At 38.3% G+C, this 13,624-nt stretch overlaps 1 protein-coding gene across 7 annotated transcripts in view; it reads right to left on the bottom strand.

Annotated features, from left to right (window-relative positions):
- Window positions 1-13,624, bottom strand: part of WRN (WRN RecQ like helicase) — a 151,574-nt gene that overhangs the window by 95,004 nt on the left and 42,946 nt on the right. For 4 of the 7 annotated variants that reach the window (XM_042934474.1, XM_042934476.1, XM_042934475.1 and 1 more), the window contains 5 exons: window positions 11,833-11,978; window positions 10,235-10,383; window positions 9,194-9,343; window positions 7,117-7,186; window positions 424-538 (listed from right to left, as the gene is read on the bottom strand). In XM_042934474.1, coding sequence (XP_042790408.1) covers window positions 424-538; window positions 7,117-7,186; window positions 9,194-9,343; window positions 10,235-10,383; window positions 11,833-11,978 — 630 coding nt within the window. Of the gene's footprint in view, window positions 1-423; window positions 539-7,116; window positions 7,187-9,193; window positions 9,367-10,234; window positions 10,384-11,832; window positions 11,979-13,388; window positions 13,448-13,624 lie in introns of those variants that run through there. The other 3 variants (XM_042934478.1, XM_042934479.1, XM_042934480.1) reach the window with 3 other exon arrangements.

Here is a 13,624-nt window from a genome sequence, read left to right as displayed (position 1 = left end):
TTAGGTAGAATTCCTATTTAATAATCAGATAAAAAAAAACAGAAAAATGAAGCTACTAAATATAAAAAGTGTTTTTATTTATACATTTTAGGTGACCAAACTGTAAATATAATTAAATGAGAGATGCCCATAAACACCAGAAAAAGACAACATTGAATCTAAAATATTTTCCTTTCTGTGAACTTCGGAATTTTATTTTACTTTGTTTCATAAAACATCCTACAGAGCAGACAGAAAAGCCTTAAGCTTTTGATCTGCAATGTAACAACTGGAAAGGTATTTCTCAAATTTACACATCAGTCCGTGTATATTTCTATGAATCAAGCAAATTGCTATGACTCTACCTTAATGAAAAGTAATTCTTTATAAATAGGAATGTACAGTAAGAACAAACACAATTGGTAAAAACAGGTAATATTTAACCTCTGTGGATCTTCCAATTTTTTCAAAGTGTCAGGAAGACGCTTAGCCAGATCCATCATATCCTCAGATACTGAAATCAGTTGTTTCTTCACATCACTAGATAGCATTTCTTCCTCTGGAAAAAAACAATCAACGTCACTTTTCAAACCACAAAGCAGGGCTCATGTTTTCCTTTTCTTTCTGTAAGTGAGTTCCAACAAAAGGACTTCCTTATCCTATCTCCACATCACCTTAGTCACTTTACGTCCCTTTCAAACTTTTACTAAAATTTTAAATAAATTTCAAATGATCTGTATTCATACATATTACAACCAGTGGTTATCAACCTAATCAGAAGACGGTGGAAATGAGAATCTGAACCCATCTACATTATTTCAAGATCGGAAATCAGCATAACATCACTTGGGCTGTTACTTACGAAAAATAGTTTGGTAAACATAACCTTAGCCAACAGCCATTCCTCACTTCCCTAGTTATTAGGACCAAAATAAAATACAAGCCTTTCCAATCAGCAATCATCTTCCAAACCCTCAGCTTCATTCTGTCTGGTCTGGATCGTTCCCCATCCACACCACACCTGCCCTCCTTTCCAAGCCCTTCCCCTGCTTAGAATTTCTTACACTTCCTCACCGTCTTCTCTTGTCCTTCAAAAGTCCAGCTCCTCTGAGGCATGTGACATGGGATTACACCATCTGCTAGTCCTGCTTGCTGCACCTTGTAACCTCAAAATCACAACCTTTCATTCACTGAAGGTTTTACTGCCTGGCTCACTGTCTTTCCCTTTACTACGACTCCTGTGGTCATTCCTAGTGATTTTACCACTCACAGATGCTCCGCCTAAAAGGGTGGCCTTCTCAGTGCTTTGATCCTTCCGTTTCCAACAATCTTTTCCTCAGCTGACCTCAGCCACCTATTCCTATAGTCATTTGACCTTATAATTGCCAATAAAGTCACTACTTCCAAACTTTAATTGTAAGCATTCCACCCTCCAAACACCAGCATGCTGGCTTTCTTTCTAAAATGCCTTCCTCAATATAACTGTTCTTTCACACTTTCAGAACGAAAATTTCCTTACACACCTATCCTTCCCACATCCACTCCCCACCATGTCTTTTTTTCCTTTCTTACCCATTTTCTAGTAATCACTCCCCTGTTTGGACTCTCCCCTCTTTTGCTCCTTCCTCCCTCCATGGTACTTATGTAGGAAAGCTCGTACCCTAATTAAAACCAGCTTTTTTTAACCTACTGGATGCCTATACTCAAAGAGTTTAATATAAATGAAAATAAAACCCAGCCATGATGACTCAGCTTGCTTTAAATTCTTAACACAGATCTCCACTGAAGTAATGACTTTAATTATTCTACATTTCCCACTCTCCCACTATCAAGATGACCATTTCATACCTCTTTCTTTCTCTCCAAGCCTCCAACACCTGCTTGCCCCTCCTTTCATTCAGGGAACAACTTCACCTCTCACTTCACTAAGAAAATGCAAAAAGAAAACTATCTCATCTGCCCACCCCCAATCTGCTAATGAGTCTGCATTCATAGAACTTCTCTCATTTACAGCAAAATTCCATGAAAGTGTTGTCCATACGCACTGTCTCAAACCTTCTACTCCCATTTTCTCTTAATCTGTCTCCAACCAAGCCTTCACCCCCACCCATGCAGCACAGCTGCTTTGGGAAAGGTTACCCACGGTCTCCACACTGTCAAATCCAATTGTTGGGTCTAGTTCCACATCTCCCCCAAATACTCAGAGGTATTTAAAACAGCTGATAACTTCTTCTTCCTTATAAACATATTCCTCACTTGCCTTCCGAACACTATACCTGTTTCCCTCTGTCCTTCACTGCTGCCCCTTCTCAGGTCCTCTTTGCTGCACTCTCCTCCTCTTCCTGATCTCTAAATGTGGGTGTGCCCCTGACATCAATACTTGGGCTTTCTCTCTATTCACTCTCTATTTCATCTCATCTTGTTTCACTGCTTTATTTATTTCTTAATGTTTTTATTTATTTTTGAGACAGAGCATGAGCAGGGAAGGGGCAGAGACGGGGAGACACAGAATCCGAAGCAGGCTCCAAGTTGTCAGCACAGAGCCTGACACGGGGCTCGAACTCACAGAGTGTGAGATCATGACCTGAGCTGAAGTTGAAGGCTTAACTGACTGAGCCACCCAGGCGCTCCTCGTTGCACTGCTTTAACTACCATCTGTACCTTGATGATTCCCAAAGTCACATCTCCAACCTCACCCTTCCCCCTGAACTCGAGTCACACTTCCAAGCACAATGTTCTTGGGTATCAATAAGCATCTAAAATGTAGCATATCCAAAACCGTAACCTGGATTTTTCTCGCCCAAGCTCATTCTTCCTATGACCTTCCTATCATAACTGATCCTTCCATTCACTCAGCTGATCCAACCAAAATATCTTAATTGTCCTCTCGGTCTCTACAATTCACCCCTTTCAGAGAATTCATCGGCAAATCCTTCACAATATATACCTTCAAAACATATACACAACCTACCACTTCCCACTATCTCTACTGCTACCAGCCTAACCCAAACAATTAATTGTCATCTCTTGCTGGGACTATTATAGTAGCCTAATAGACTTCCCTACCTAATCACTTGCCCTCTTACAGCAGCCAAAAAAAAAAAAAGAAAGAAAGAAAGAAAAAAAAAATCCTTTTAAATTAAAATTTAAGCATATCTTTCTCCTGTCCCAAATCCTCTTGGGTTTCCCATCATTCTACTTTGTATTTACCTTAATAAAATATGCATTCATCACCTATAAGGACCTAAATGATCTGGCCCAAGCTACTTTTCTAGCCTCACTTTCTACCACTCTCACCCTTACGCATTTTGCTACAGTTATCCTCATTGGTCCTTTTTTTTTTTTTTTTTTTTTGAGAGAGAGAGAGAGAGAGGGTGCAAGTAAGTGAGGAGCAGAGAGACAAAAAGAGAGAGAGGGAGAATCTCATGAGGGGCAGAGAGAGAGAGAGAAGCGGGCCTCACCCAGGGCTAGTGTTTTACCCAAAGCAGGGCTCACATTCACCTGAAGCGGGGCACAAGCTCACCAGAAGCAGGGCTCAAGCTCACGGGATGTGGAACTTGAACTCACAAACTGTGAGATCAGGACCTGAGCCAAACTCAGATGCTTAACGACAACATATACTTGTTGCTCCTTAAATAAGGCAAGCAATCACCCTCAGACACTCAGCTCTTCCTCCGAAGACTGCTACATTCTTCCCTCAGATATCCACATGGCTCATTCCCTCATTTCTGTGAAATGAAGTGAAGCACTTGTCTCCTGTGTTCAATGCATTTTCCCACCAACCGAAACTATACCTGACCCATGATAAACACCCATCAAATATGTGATATGAATGAATATCCCCTTTCCAAACCAGTCTAAAAAAAAGTTGTTTACACATGCTTTCTCATGTTTCTTAGCTCTAATAAGTGCTCTATCATGTTCATATGATTTCCATTCACATCATTCTGCTCATGCTATGGTTTAGCACTTCCTTGTTACCAAAGCCTGGGGACCCTTTTCTGTTTTAGTAGCACAATGCACAAATAACCACTCTCTCCCTGGAATACTCTTTTGTCACTCAGTACACCAAAGCTGTTGGAGTAAAAAGGTTACAAACAACTAACACGTTGCCAAAACTAGTGATTAATTCTAAGTCCTCAGTTTCTCAAACTCTCAGCAGAACATACTGAGAGATAGCTCCTCCTACTTAAAACATGCTCTTCACTTGGCTTTCTGCACATCAAACCTCCTAATTTTCTTCTCTGCCTATGGCAACTCCTTTGCTGTCCACCCCCCATCATGCAAACATTAAATACTAAGAGTTCCTCAAAATTCTTAGTCCCAGTCCTCTTAACTCTCAATTCTTTTTTTTTTTGTTTGTTTGTTTATTCATTTTTGAAAGAGAGAGACAGAGCACAAGCAGGGGTGGGGTGGAGAGAGAGGGGGACACAGAATCTGGAGCAGGTTCCAGGCTCTGAGCTGTCAGCACAGAGCCCAACGTGGGGCTCGAACTCACGAACCATGAGATCATGACCTGAGCCAAAGTCGGACGCTCAACCGACTGAGCCACCCCCAGGGGCCCCTTTAACTCTCAATTCTTTATCTCTAACTAAAACCATCCTCTGAGATACAGCCTGGATATCTAAGTGCCGCCTGGCTACCCACACCTGCTATCTCACAGCCATCCTCCCTTTAAGACATCTAAAATCAGCTGTTTGACTCCTCAGCTCCAAATCTTGCTCCTTCTCTTAAATGGGTTTCATCCCTGTTGCTCATGCCAACAACATAGGAATGATCCTTGATACATGGCTCTCATCATCACACCAAATTCTGCTGATTCTACTGCTCTATTCAATGTATTTTTATCTATCTCCTTCTCTCCATCCTCAATACAACCATCCAAGCCAGGCCACCACCCCCTCTCCCTTGGATTGCTCTTGCAGCCTCCTAACAAGTTTTCCCACTATGGCCCTTGCCCTCCCACAATTCATTTTCGACTCTACAGCCCAAGTTATTCTTTTTTTTTTTTTAATGTTATTCATGTCACTCCTCTGTTTAAAACTCTAATTCTTAGGAGGAAATGTAATCTCCTAATGTAAACATGGCCTATCTGCTTCCCTTGGTCTGCTTCCTCTTCATCCCTCACTCGTCATACTCAACAGTTCACCATAGTGAACTAGTTTCAGTTGCCTAAAGATACTATGATCTCTTTCTGTACCTGCTATTCCCTGTACCTGTGACACTTTTCCTCTACTCTTCAGCTACCTAACTCCTGTTCCTATTTCAGGGTGTACATGAAACATCACTCTCTGCAGGAAACCCTGCAATACTTCCACATATGCATTGGACGACTCTCCTAGGTGCTAACCAAAGTGCCTTGTTTTCCCACATCCTAAGACTCCTCTCCCTATACTGCAACTGCCTTTTTTTGTTCATCTCTATAGCCCCTAAGAAATGTAGGTCTCCCTGTCAGGAAGCAGATCATAACTGTCTTATTCACTACTGTAACTCCGCATCATAAAGTGGTCAACAATTTTTAATGAATGAATAAGTGCATTTTTACTTGCTATATCATTTAGTGTTTATTAGCTACCATCCTGGGATAAATGACTATTTTAACAGTGAGAAACAATGTGCAAATATCCTTTTGTTTTCTGATGTTATAATCCACTGTAATTCTTTAAAAAAGAAGAAAAAATACCATCTTACAACCAAAAGTGGTCATTTGAAAATATCATCTATAAATACACCAAGGAAATTAAAGGACAATGAGGCTGGTATAACTCTGGCTTCATAATAGGAAGCCAGTGAGGGAGAAAAAAATAAAGAGTAGTAATCTTCATTACAATTCACTAGGATCCTAGTCAAAGTATTTCACCTTATATGTTACAATACACACACACATATAATACAATAAAGAATAAAAGTGAGAGTCAAAGAATGCAGTATTGCAATGACAGGTACACAGATACCAGGACTTCTAGTGGCAATTTATACGTTACTTAATAATAAATATCTTACACATCTCTTGGAAACATTTTAATTGGGGACAAAATTACAAGCATAACCTAGAAGTAATTCTACAAACCACAAACTCAAAAAACCATGAATCCCCTCTGTTGCATTTAATTCTGTTATGATTTAAATAAATTCTACATTATTCTCCAGATCAGCTTCAAAAACGTATCATGTGCTCAGTTAATCAAGATAATTTCTAGCCACAGTACCTTTGGCTATAGAGAGTCAGCAAGCATTCATTAGAAGTGGCTTTCCAGGGAAAGAAAGAAAGCATAAGGAGACTTCCTTAATAGGTGAAGAAGGAGGGTCTACCACAGAGGATATGGATCCCTTCTCAATGGCACGTATAAAGGGTACAATATAATTTTAAGTGAGATCATGCCATATCTTTGAGCTTATTTAACAAAATCACTATTTTAATTAACATCTTAAACACAACTGTTTTCTATCTCCAAAGAAGCTACAAGAATAGGAATAACAGCTCTATACAAATCAATATAGGTGCATGGAATATTCTGTCCCTCTTAGTGCTCACAAGTATTCTATGCTTGTGATAGATATTTAGCTATCATCTACATTTCAAACATGGGGAACCATGTACATCTCGAAGTTCACATGGCAAAGATTCCCCTTTGGCTTTTGTGACATGGAAGCCCATGTTCTTCCACTATCCATGTAAGTCTGTTATCACTGACCTATCAAGACAGCTAAGAAAAGCACTGAAGTTGAACAAAGTAGTCATTCTTTCTGGAGAAAAACAGTGGTTATCCTACCCTAGAGAAAATTTAGAAATTTAAACCAGGACACTATGAAGTAACTGGTACACTTCAAATATTTATAGCAAGGATGTACATCATCTCCAGCCTGGGAGATAACTGGCTGTATCACTGATATTATCAAAGCCACAAAGCCCCAGCTGAAGAAGCCTAATGAAGTGCAATGTGACAAAGTAGTAAATGCCTGAAACTCTAATCTCTGGCCAGACAGATCTCACACCCTAATATCAGCATGGCTCAGACACTCAAGAGGCTGTAACAATACTAAATAGATTGCACACGTGTGAATATTGACTTTTTGGAGATAAACCTCATAAAAGAGCACATTCAAATTTTCTTTTATTTTTAGATCATCACATACCTTTTTTTATAGCAAACATTTGCACAGCATCACTTAAATTCTCCAATTTTCGATAAATGATGAGACCAGCCTACAAAAAAAAAAAAAAAAAAGAACAAAAACAAAACAAAACAGAGAAGTTATTTTTGCTAAAACTAACCAAAATGAATGAGGTGCCTGGGCGGCTCAGTCAGTTAAGTGTCTGAGTTCAGCTCAGGTCATGATCTCACGATTCGTGAGTTTGAGCCCCGTGTCAGGTTCTATGCTGACTGCTCAGAGCCTGGAGCCTGTTTCAGATTCTTTGTCTCCCTCTCTCTCTGCCACATCCCCACTTGTGCTCTGTCTTTCTCTGTCTCTCAAAAAATGAATAAACGTTAAAAAAATTTTTTTTAAAAATGAAGCTATATGTCCCATCTTTAGAAAAATCCAAAGTAGTGACTCACAAAGCACCCAAAAGGCTGCATTCAACTTATTATGTTACACAAAGATCCATGCCTTCATTAAATCACCTTACTGATTATGAGAACAAAGAAAGCAAGTGACTTGTGCCTTAAAATAAACGTTCAAAGTTTTTACTTTTAGCATTCAATATTACAAGGAGTTATCCAAATCAAATAACTTATAAGTAGACTCCAACAAAATACAAACAACTAAGAAAAATCTACTTTGACAACACATATCCACTTCCCCATATCTCACTAAATCAGCTGAGAATGTCGACATATGAACAGCCCTCCCTCAAGGCACTGTTAAGAGGAACAACAAACTCACACTGATTATCATGAATAAAAATGCTACAGAACTTGCACGATTTCTCAAGTTTTACAATTTTTTTTTTTTTTTAACAGAACATAAAGGGGAATGCCTGGGTGGCTCAGCCAGTTGAGCATCTGACTTCAGCTCAAGTCACTCTCTCTCAAAAAAAAAAAAACAAAAAAAAAAAACCCACTTTATTAACAGAACATAAAGGAAAATTACCACCCTATTTCCTGAAAAAAACTGAATTTTTTGTTTATAAAAAAATGGTGGCTCCATGCCTAAAAACGGATGCAAAAAGGAAAACAACAATATATTCATCTACAAATAAATGTATAAATTAGGGAATAAGAAATCCACTGTGACATAAGATATATTTCTTGAAAAAACAAAAACAAAAAACAAATAATGCTATAAAGATAAGTCCAAATTTCATGATGTACAAATATGTAAATATGAAAATACATCTGACAGCAGTGGAAAGCTAAATTTGGAGGCAATTTTCTTAAATTTTTAGCATGTTTTAAATATAAATATAAGAAATAAGGCCAGTTTCAGTATAGAAACTATAATTATTTTTATTCTGAAGCTGCTTATAAATCAAATACATCATCAATACCATTTGTTGTTTACTCAGCCTGGGCTTATTACTATTCCATGTTTTCAGAGAGATTACATTTTTTACATACAAACTGGACATTATTTTGGCTTCATGACAATTAATGCCAACCTGATTTAAAATATTTGAGTTGCGGGCCACCTGGGCGGCTCAGTCGTTGAAGCGTCCAACTTCAGCTCAGGTCATGATCTCGCGGTCCGTGAGTTTTTTTTTTATTTAAAAAAAAATTTTTTTTTTTTTAACATTTATTTATTTTTGAGACAGAGAGAGAGAGAGAGCGAGCATGAACAGGGGAGGGTCAGAGACAGAGGGAGACACAGAATCTGAAACAGGCTCCAGGCTCTGAGCTGTCAGCACAGAGCCCAACACGGGGCTCAAACCCACGGACTGCGAGATCATGACCTGAGCCGAAGTCGGCCGCTTAACCGACTGAGCCACCCAGGCGCCCCTCGCGGTCCGTGAGTTTGAGCCCTGCATCAGGCTCTGTGCTGACATCTCAGAGCCGGGAGCCCACTTCAGAATCTATGTCCCCCCTCTCTCTCTGCCCCTCCCCTGCTCGTGCTCTGTCTCACTCTCTCAAAAATAAATAAATGTTAAAAAAATTAAAAAATAAAATAAAATAAAATATTTGAGTTTGTGCAACTGTTACAACAAAATTTTTCTACAGTGATTTGTTATAAAGTTTAAAAAATACATCATAGTCTAAAGAACTTTGGTACATACATACGCATCAGTGGCTGCATACAGTTTCTGATCTTCAGTCAGAGGAAAATCACTCCAGTTGCTACAGCAGATAGACCTGTCTTTCAGAAGCTGTTTGCCGAAGAGGTGTTTAACCAAACCATTGAGGCTCCAGGTCTCTTTACATTTCAGCTAGAAGTAATGAAAGATCAACACTGCAAAAAATTATTTCCATTTTCAGGTACTCCTAGATACCACCAACTGACGAAGTCACAAATAAAATTGGAAATATTATACTAAAATATACAGTATATTTATATATAGTATATATATATTATATATATATAGTATATTTAGCAGAGATAGTCCTTGATAAACTTACCATCATTAAAAACCTCATTTGCAGTCCATATTATATGAATTTAACTCTGGAATTTCCCTAATGTAGGTATTAAAATTCTTGGACTATAATGGAAAAAAGTTAGATAGGTTGGTAGGCTTTCTACCTAGTCCAATGAATACTTGGCCAAGCATGAGAATTCAACCTAATGACTACATTAATAAAATAAGTTAAATAAGAGTGATGGAATTGATGGCCAAACTTCCACTAAGCATCATTCCACAAGAGCTACATTATGCTTTCCCTTAAAAAAAATTATTGGTATAAATGGATCAATGAGAAAAACTTACAATACTTAAATTTGCAAATATATGAAACAAAGTCAAAGAGTACTAAATGCGGGGGGGGGGGGGGGGTGGAATCAGCTTAAAGCAACTTTGCTAAGGTAACGGGTTAGAACTAAAGGTTTTCATTATGGAATACTCATTTGTGACTTCTTTACTGTTATACTAACATACGGCTTAAATTATTTTTTTCAAAATATCTAACATTCAGATAGACAGGACATTTTGTGAAACACAAATTTATCTTCTTTATGAAAATAATATATGTATTACATCTACCCATTTTTTTATTTAAATTCCAGTTAGTTAACATACAGTGTAATATTAGTTTCAGGTGTATAATATGGTGAATCAACACTTAACACCCAGGCTCATCAAAAGTGCATGCCTTATGCTTACCTTGTCATTAGCAACATCTGTCAGCTCCACAATACTCTTCAATTTGATGTCAAAGTCCTTTAGAAGTTTCCACTGATCTCCTTGGATTCCTACACCTGCTTTTTTAATTGCTTCATTTTCAAGCAACATTTTTAATCCCTGAGGAAAAACTGTAACATTTTATTATTATTTCCATAGGTCCTTTCAAGTATTATTGATTTCTTTCCTACTTCTTACACACTCTATGTTTATATTTAAATTTATATTTATGTTAAGCTTAAATTCAGAAGCACATTCATCTGGAGTATTTCCTTTCTTACCTAAAGCAAAGTCCTGACAAATAACAAAAACAACTAGTTTGAATGTTTCCTCTGCTAACACTAACAGTATATTCCAGATCATTTAGCCTCTCTAAATTTCAGTTCTCTATTATTTAAAACAGGAATAATATCAATGCCTGACGGGAATGTTGTAAACATTAAATAAAAGAGGGATATGAGGGGCGTCTGGGTTGCTCAGTCGGCTAAGCATCTGACTCTTGATCTGGGCTCAGATCATGATCTCATGTTTCTCATGTACTGATAGCACAGAGCCTGTTCGGGATTCTCTCCCCCCCCCCCCCCCCACCCCGCCCCTCCCCTGCTTGTGCTCTCTCTCAAAATAAATCTTTAAAAAAAAAAAAAAATAGGGATATGAATGAGACAGGTGGAAAATGAATACTTCAATAAATTTCAAGTTAAAAAATAAAAATAAAAGTAAATGATAAAATAAAAATAAATAAGAAAATAATAATAATAATAAATTAATTAAAAGGGGTGACTGCCTGGGTGGTTCAGTCAGTTAAGCTTCCAACTTTTGATTTCAGCTCAGGTCATGATCTCATGGTCATGAGTTCAAGCCCTGCATCAGGCTCCACATTGGAGCTCCATGCTGGGAGTGGAACCTAGTTAAGAAAATAAAATAGGAGTGCCTGGGTGGCTCGGTCAGTTAGGCGTCCACCTTCGGCTCAGGTCATGATCTCACAGTTCATGAGTTTGAGCCCCGCATTGGGCTCTGTGCTGACAGCTGAGAGCCTGGAGCCTGCTTCAGATTCTGTGTCTCCCTCTCTCTCTCTGCCCCTCCTCTGTCACTCTGTCTCTGTCTCAAAAATAAATTTAAAGGGGCGCCTGTGTGGCTCAGTCGGTTGAGTGGCCGACTTCGGCTCAGGTCATGATCTCACGGTCCGTGGGTTCGAGCCCGCATCGGGCTCTGTGCTGACAGCTCAGAGCCTGGAGCCTGTTTCAGATTCTGTGTCCCCCTCTCTCTGACCCTCCCCCGTTCATGCTCTGTCTCTCTCTGTCTCAAAAATAAATAAACGTTAAAAAAAAAAAAATTTTTTTTAAATAAATAAATAAATTTAAAAAAACAAAAATAAATATTTAAAGAAATAAAGGAGTAAATGAATGAATGAATATGAAGCAATGAAAGAAGCAGCAGCTAATTCAAAAGCTTAATTTTATAGGGATAAAGTTGACATAATACAACTATCAACCATATAAAGTTTAAAAAATACAAAGTTTATATTAAAAAATATAAAGTTTAAAAAGTTAAAAAACGAAACAAAGAAAAGAGATACCAACCTGCCATAGAAGAAATATGAAACAAGTAACATTTGCTCTCTGACACACATAACTGAATCAGTGCAACTCTGCCCTGCTTCCCTGGAGTGTATACTGGTGGCCATTCCATGTCAAATCCTACCACATCTCCAAAAGACAGACTCATGCTAAAGGGGGAAAAATAGTATAAATTAAATACATTAAAATTTTAACTTCTGCATTCAAAAAAATTAAAACACAAACCACATATGGTAGAAGATATCTATAATACAAATAACTGATAATGAATAGCCAGAAAATCTTAAAAATTCCTCGAAAAGTCCCTAAGAAAAAGATAATACAGTAAAATAAAGAAAATGAAATATATGAACAGGCAATTCCCAAAAGAAAATCCAAATGGCCAATAAATCCAAGTAAATAATGTGAAGACACAAAACTCACTCAAAATCAGATGCAAATTTATCAATACAATTTCATAAATACATGACTGGCAATAATTCAAGCCTCACAATATCAAATAAAGAAAGATATCTACCAGTGGGACCGTTCATATACTGGTGAACGTTAAATTGGTAAAATCCTCTTAGCTGAAGATGTACAAACACTGTTACCTTCAAGTTTTTTCTCATAAATGTATCAAACTCTCATATATGCACAACCAGACGTTTAAGAATGTTCATTGCAGGTGCACCTGGGTGGCTCAGATGGTTAAGCGTCTGACTTTGGCTCAGGTCAAGACATCACAGGCAGGACATCAAGTGCCCACAAGTGCAGTGCAACATCTTCACTGGATGTGGAGCCTGCTTAAGATTCTCTCCCTCTCCCTCTGCCCCACCCCCCCTTACGCACACTCACGTGCACACGCTCTCTCTCTCTAAAAAAAAAAAAAAAAAAAATGTATAGATATAACAGAAAACATGTAACATATGACAGAATGCTAAACACTAAACTCATGATAGACGTTATCTCAGGGGGCTGTGGAGGGGAGAATCACAAAGGACATACCTGGGGCTTCAGCTGTATTTTATTGTAACATTTCTTAGTAGAGATTTGAAAAAAAAACAGATATTAAGATTTGCTAAAGCTATGTGGGAGGAATATGGGGTTTGTTATATTATTTTCCATTACTGTTTATATTTGCCCTTTTTACAATTTTTAAAAATTAAAAATGTACATAACAAAAAAAAATCTCAAATTTTGCTTTGGGACAAGATGGAGTACCAGGGATCAGACATATGTTTCCTCTATGAACAAACAGAAAATTGGACAAAATAGGTAAACAATAGTTTTCAGACACTGAACAACAGGCAGTAAAGGACTCTGCTCTCTGAGGGAAGGGAAACAATGGGGGGGAGCCCCACTGTTGCCCTTGTTTTCTATGTGGAACACTTTCCAGACAACAGAACAGGAAGGAGAATCCAGAGCAGAGCACTGAGTCAGGGAGACAGAGTTCAGAGCCAAAGACACAGAGGACCCGGAAGCTGTGGGTGGTTTCTGGAGAAAAGGGAGCTAGGTAAGAAAGAAACTGAACAAAGAACAACCAGGGAATCATCAGATGAACAATTCCTAGTGCTTACCATACTGGGAAGAGGCACTAAAGTTCTGAAAAGTCACAGCAGAGATTCCTGTTGATCACCTGGGGCAGTCAGCAAAAAGGCCAGACTGGTCACACATTATAGTGCTAAATTATTCCCAGAGTAAAGACTTCCAAAGACCTGCCCTAACAAAGCTTAAAACTAAAGGCTCAGGGCATCCAGCCAGGTGGCTCAGTCGGCTGAACATCCGACTCTGGCTCAGGTCATGATCTTAGTTC

This window comes from Panthera leo, chromosome B1 (genome assembly GCF_018350215.1).
Source record: "Panthera leo isolate Ple1 chromosome B1, P.leo_Ple1_pat1.1, whole genome shotgun sequence".
Lineage (NCBI taxonomy): Eukaryota > Metazoa > Chordata > Mammalia > Carnivora > Felidae > Panthera > Panthera leo.
Note: the sequence above shows the minus strand (reverse complement) of the source record. Positions and strands in the feature narration are given on the sequence as shown.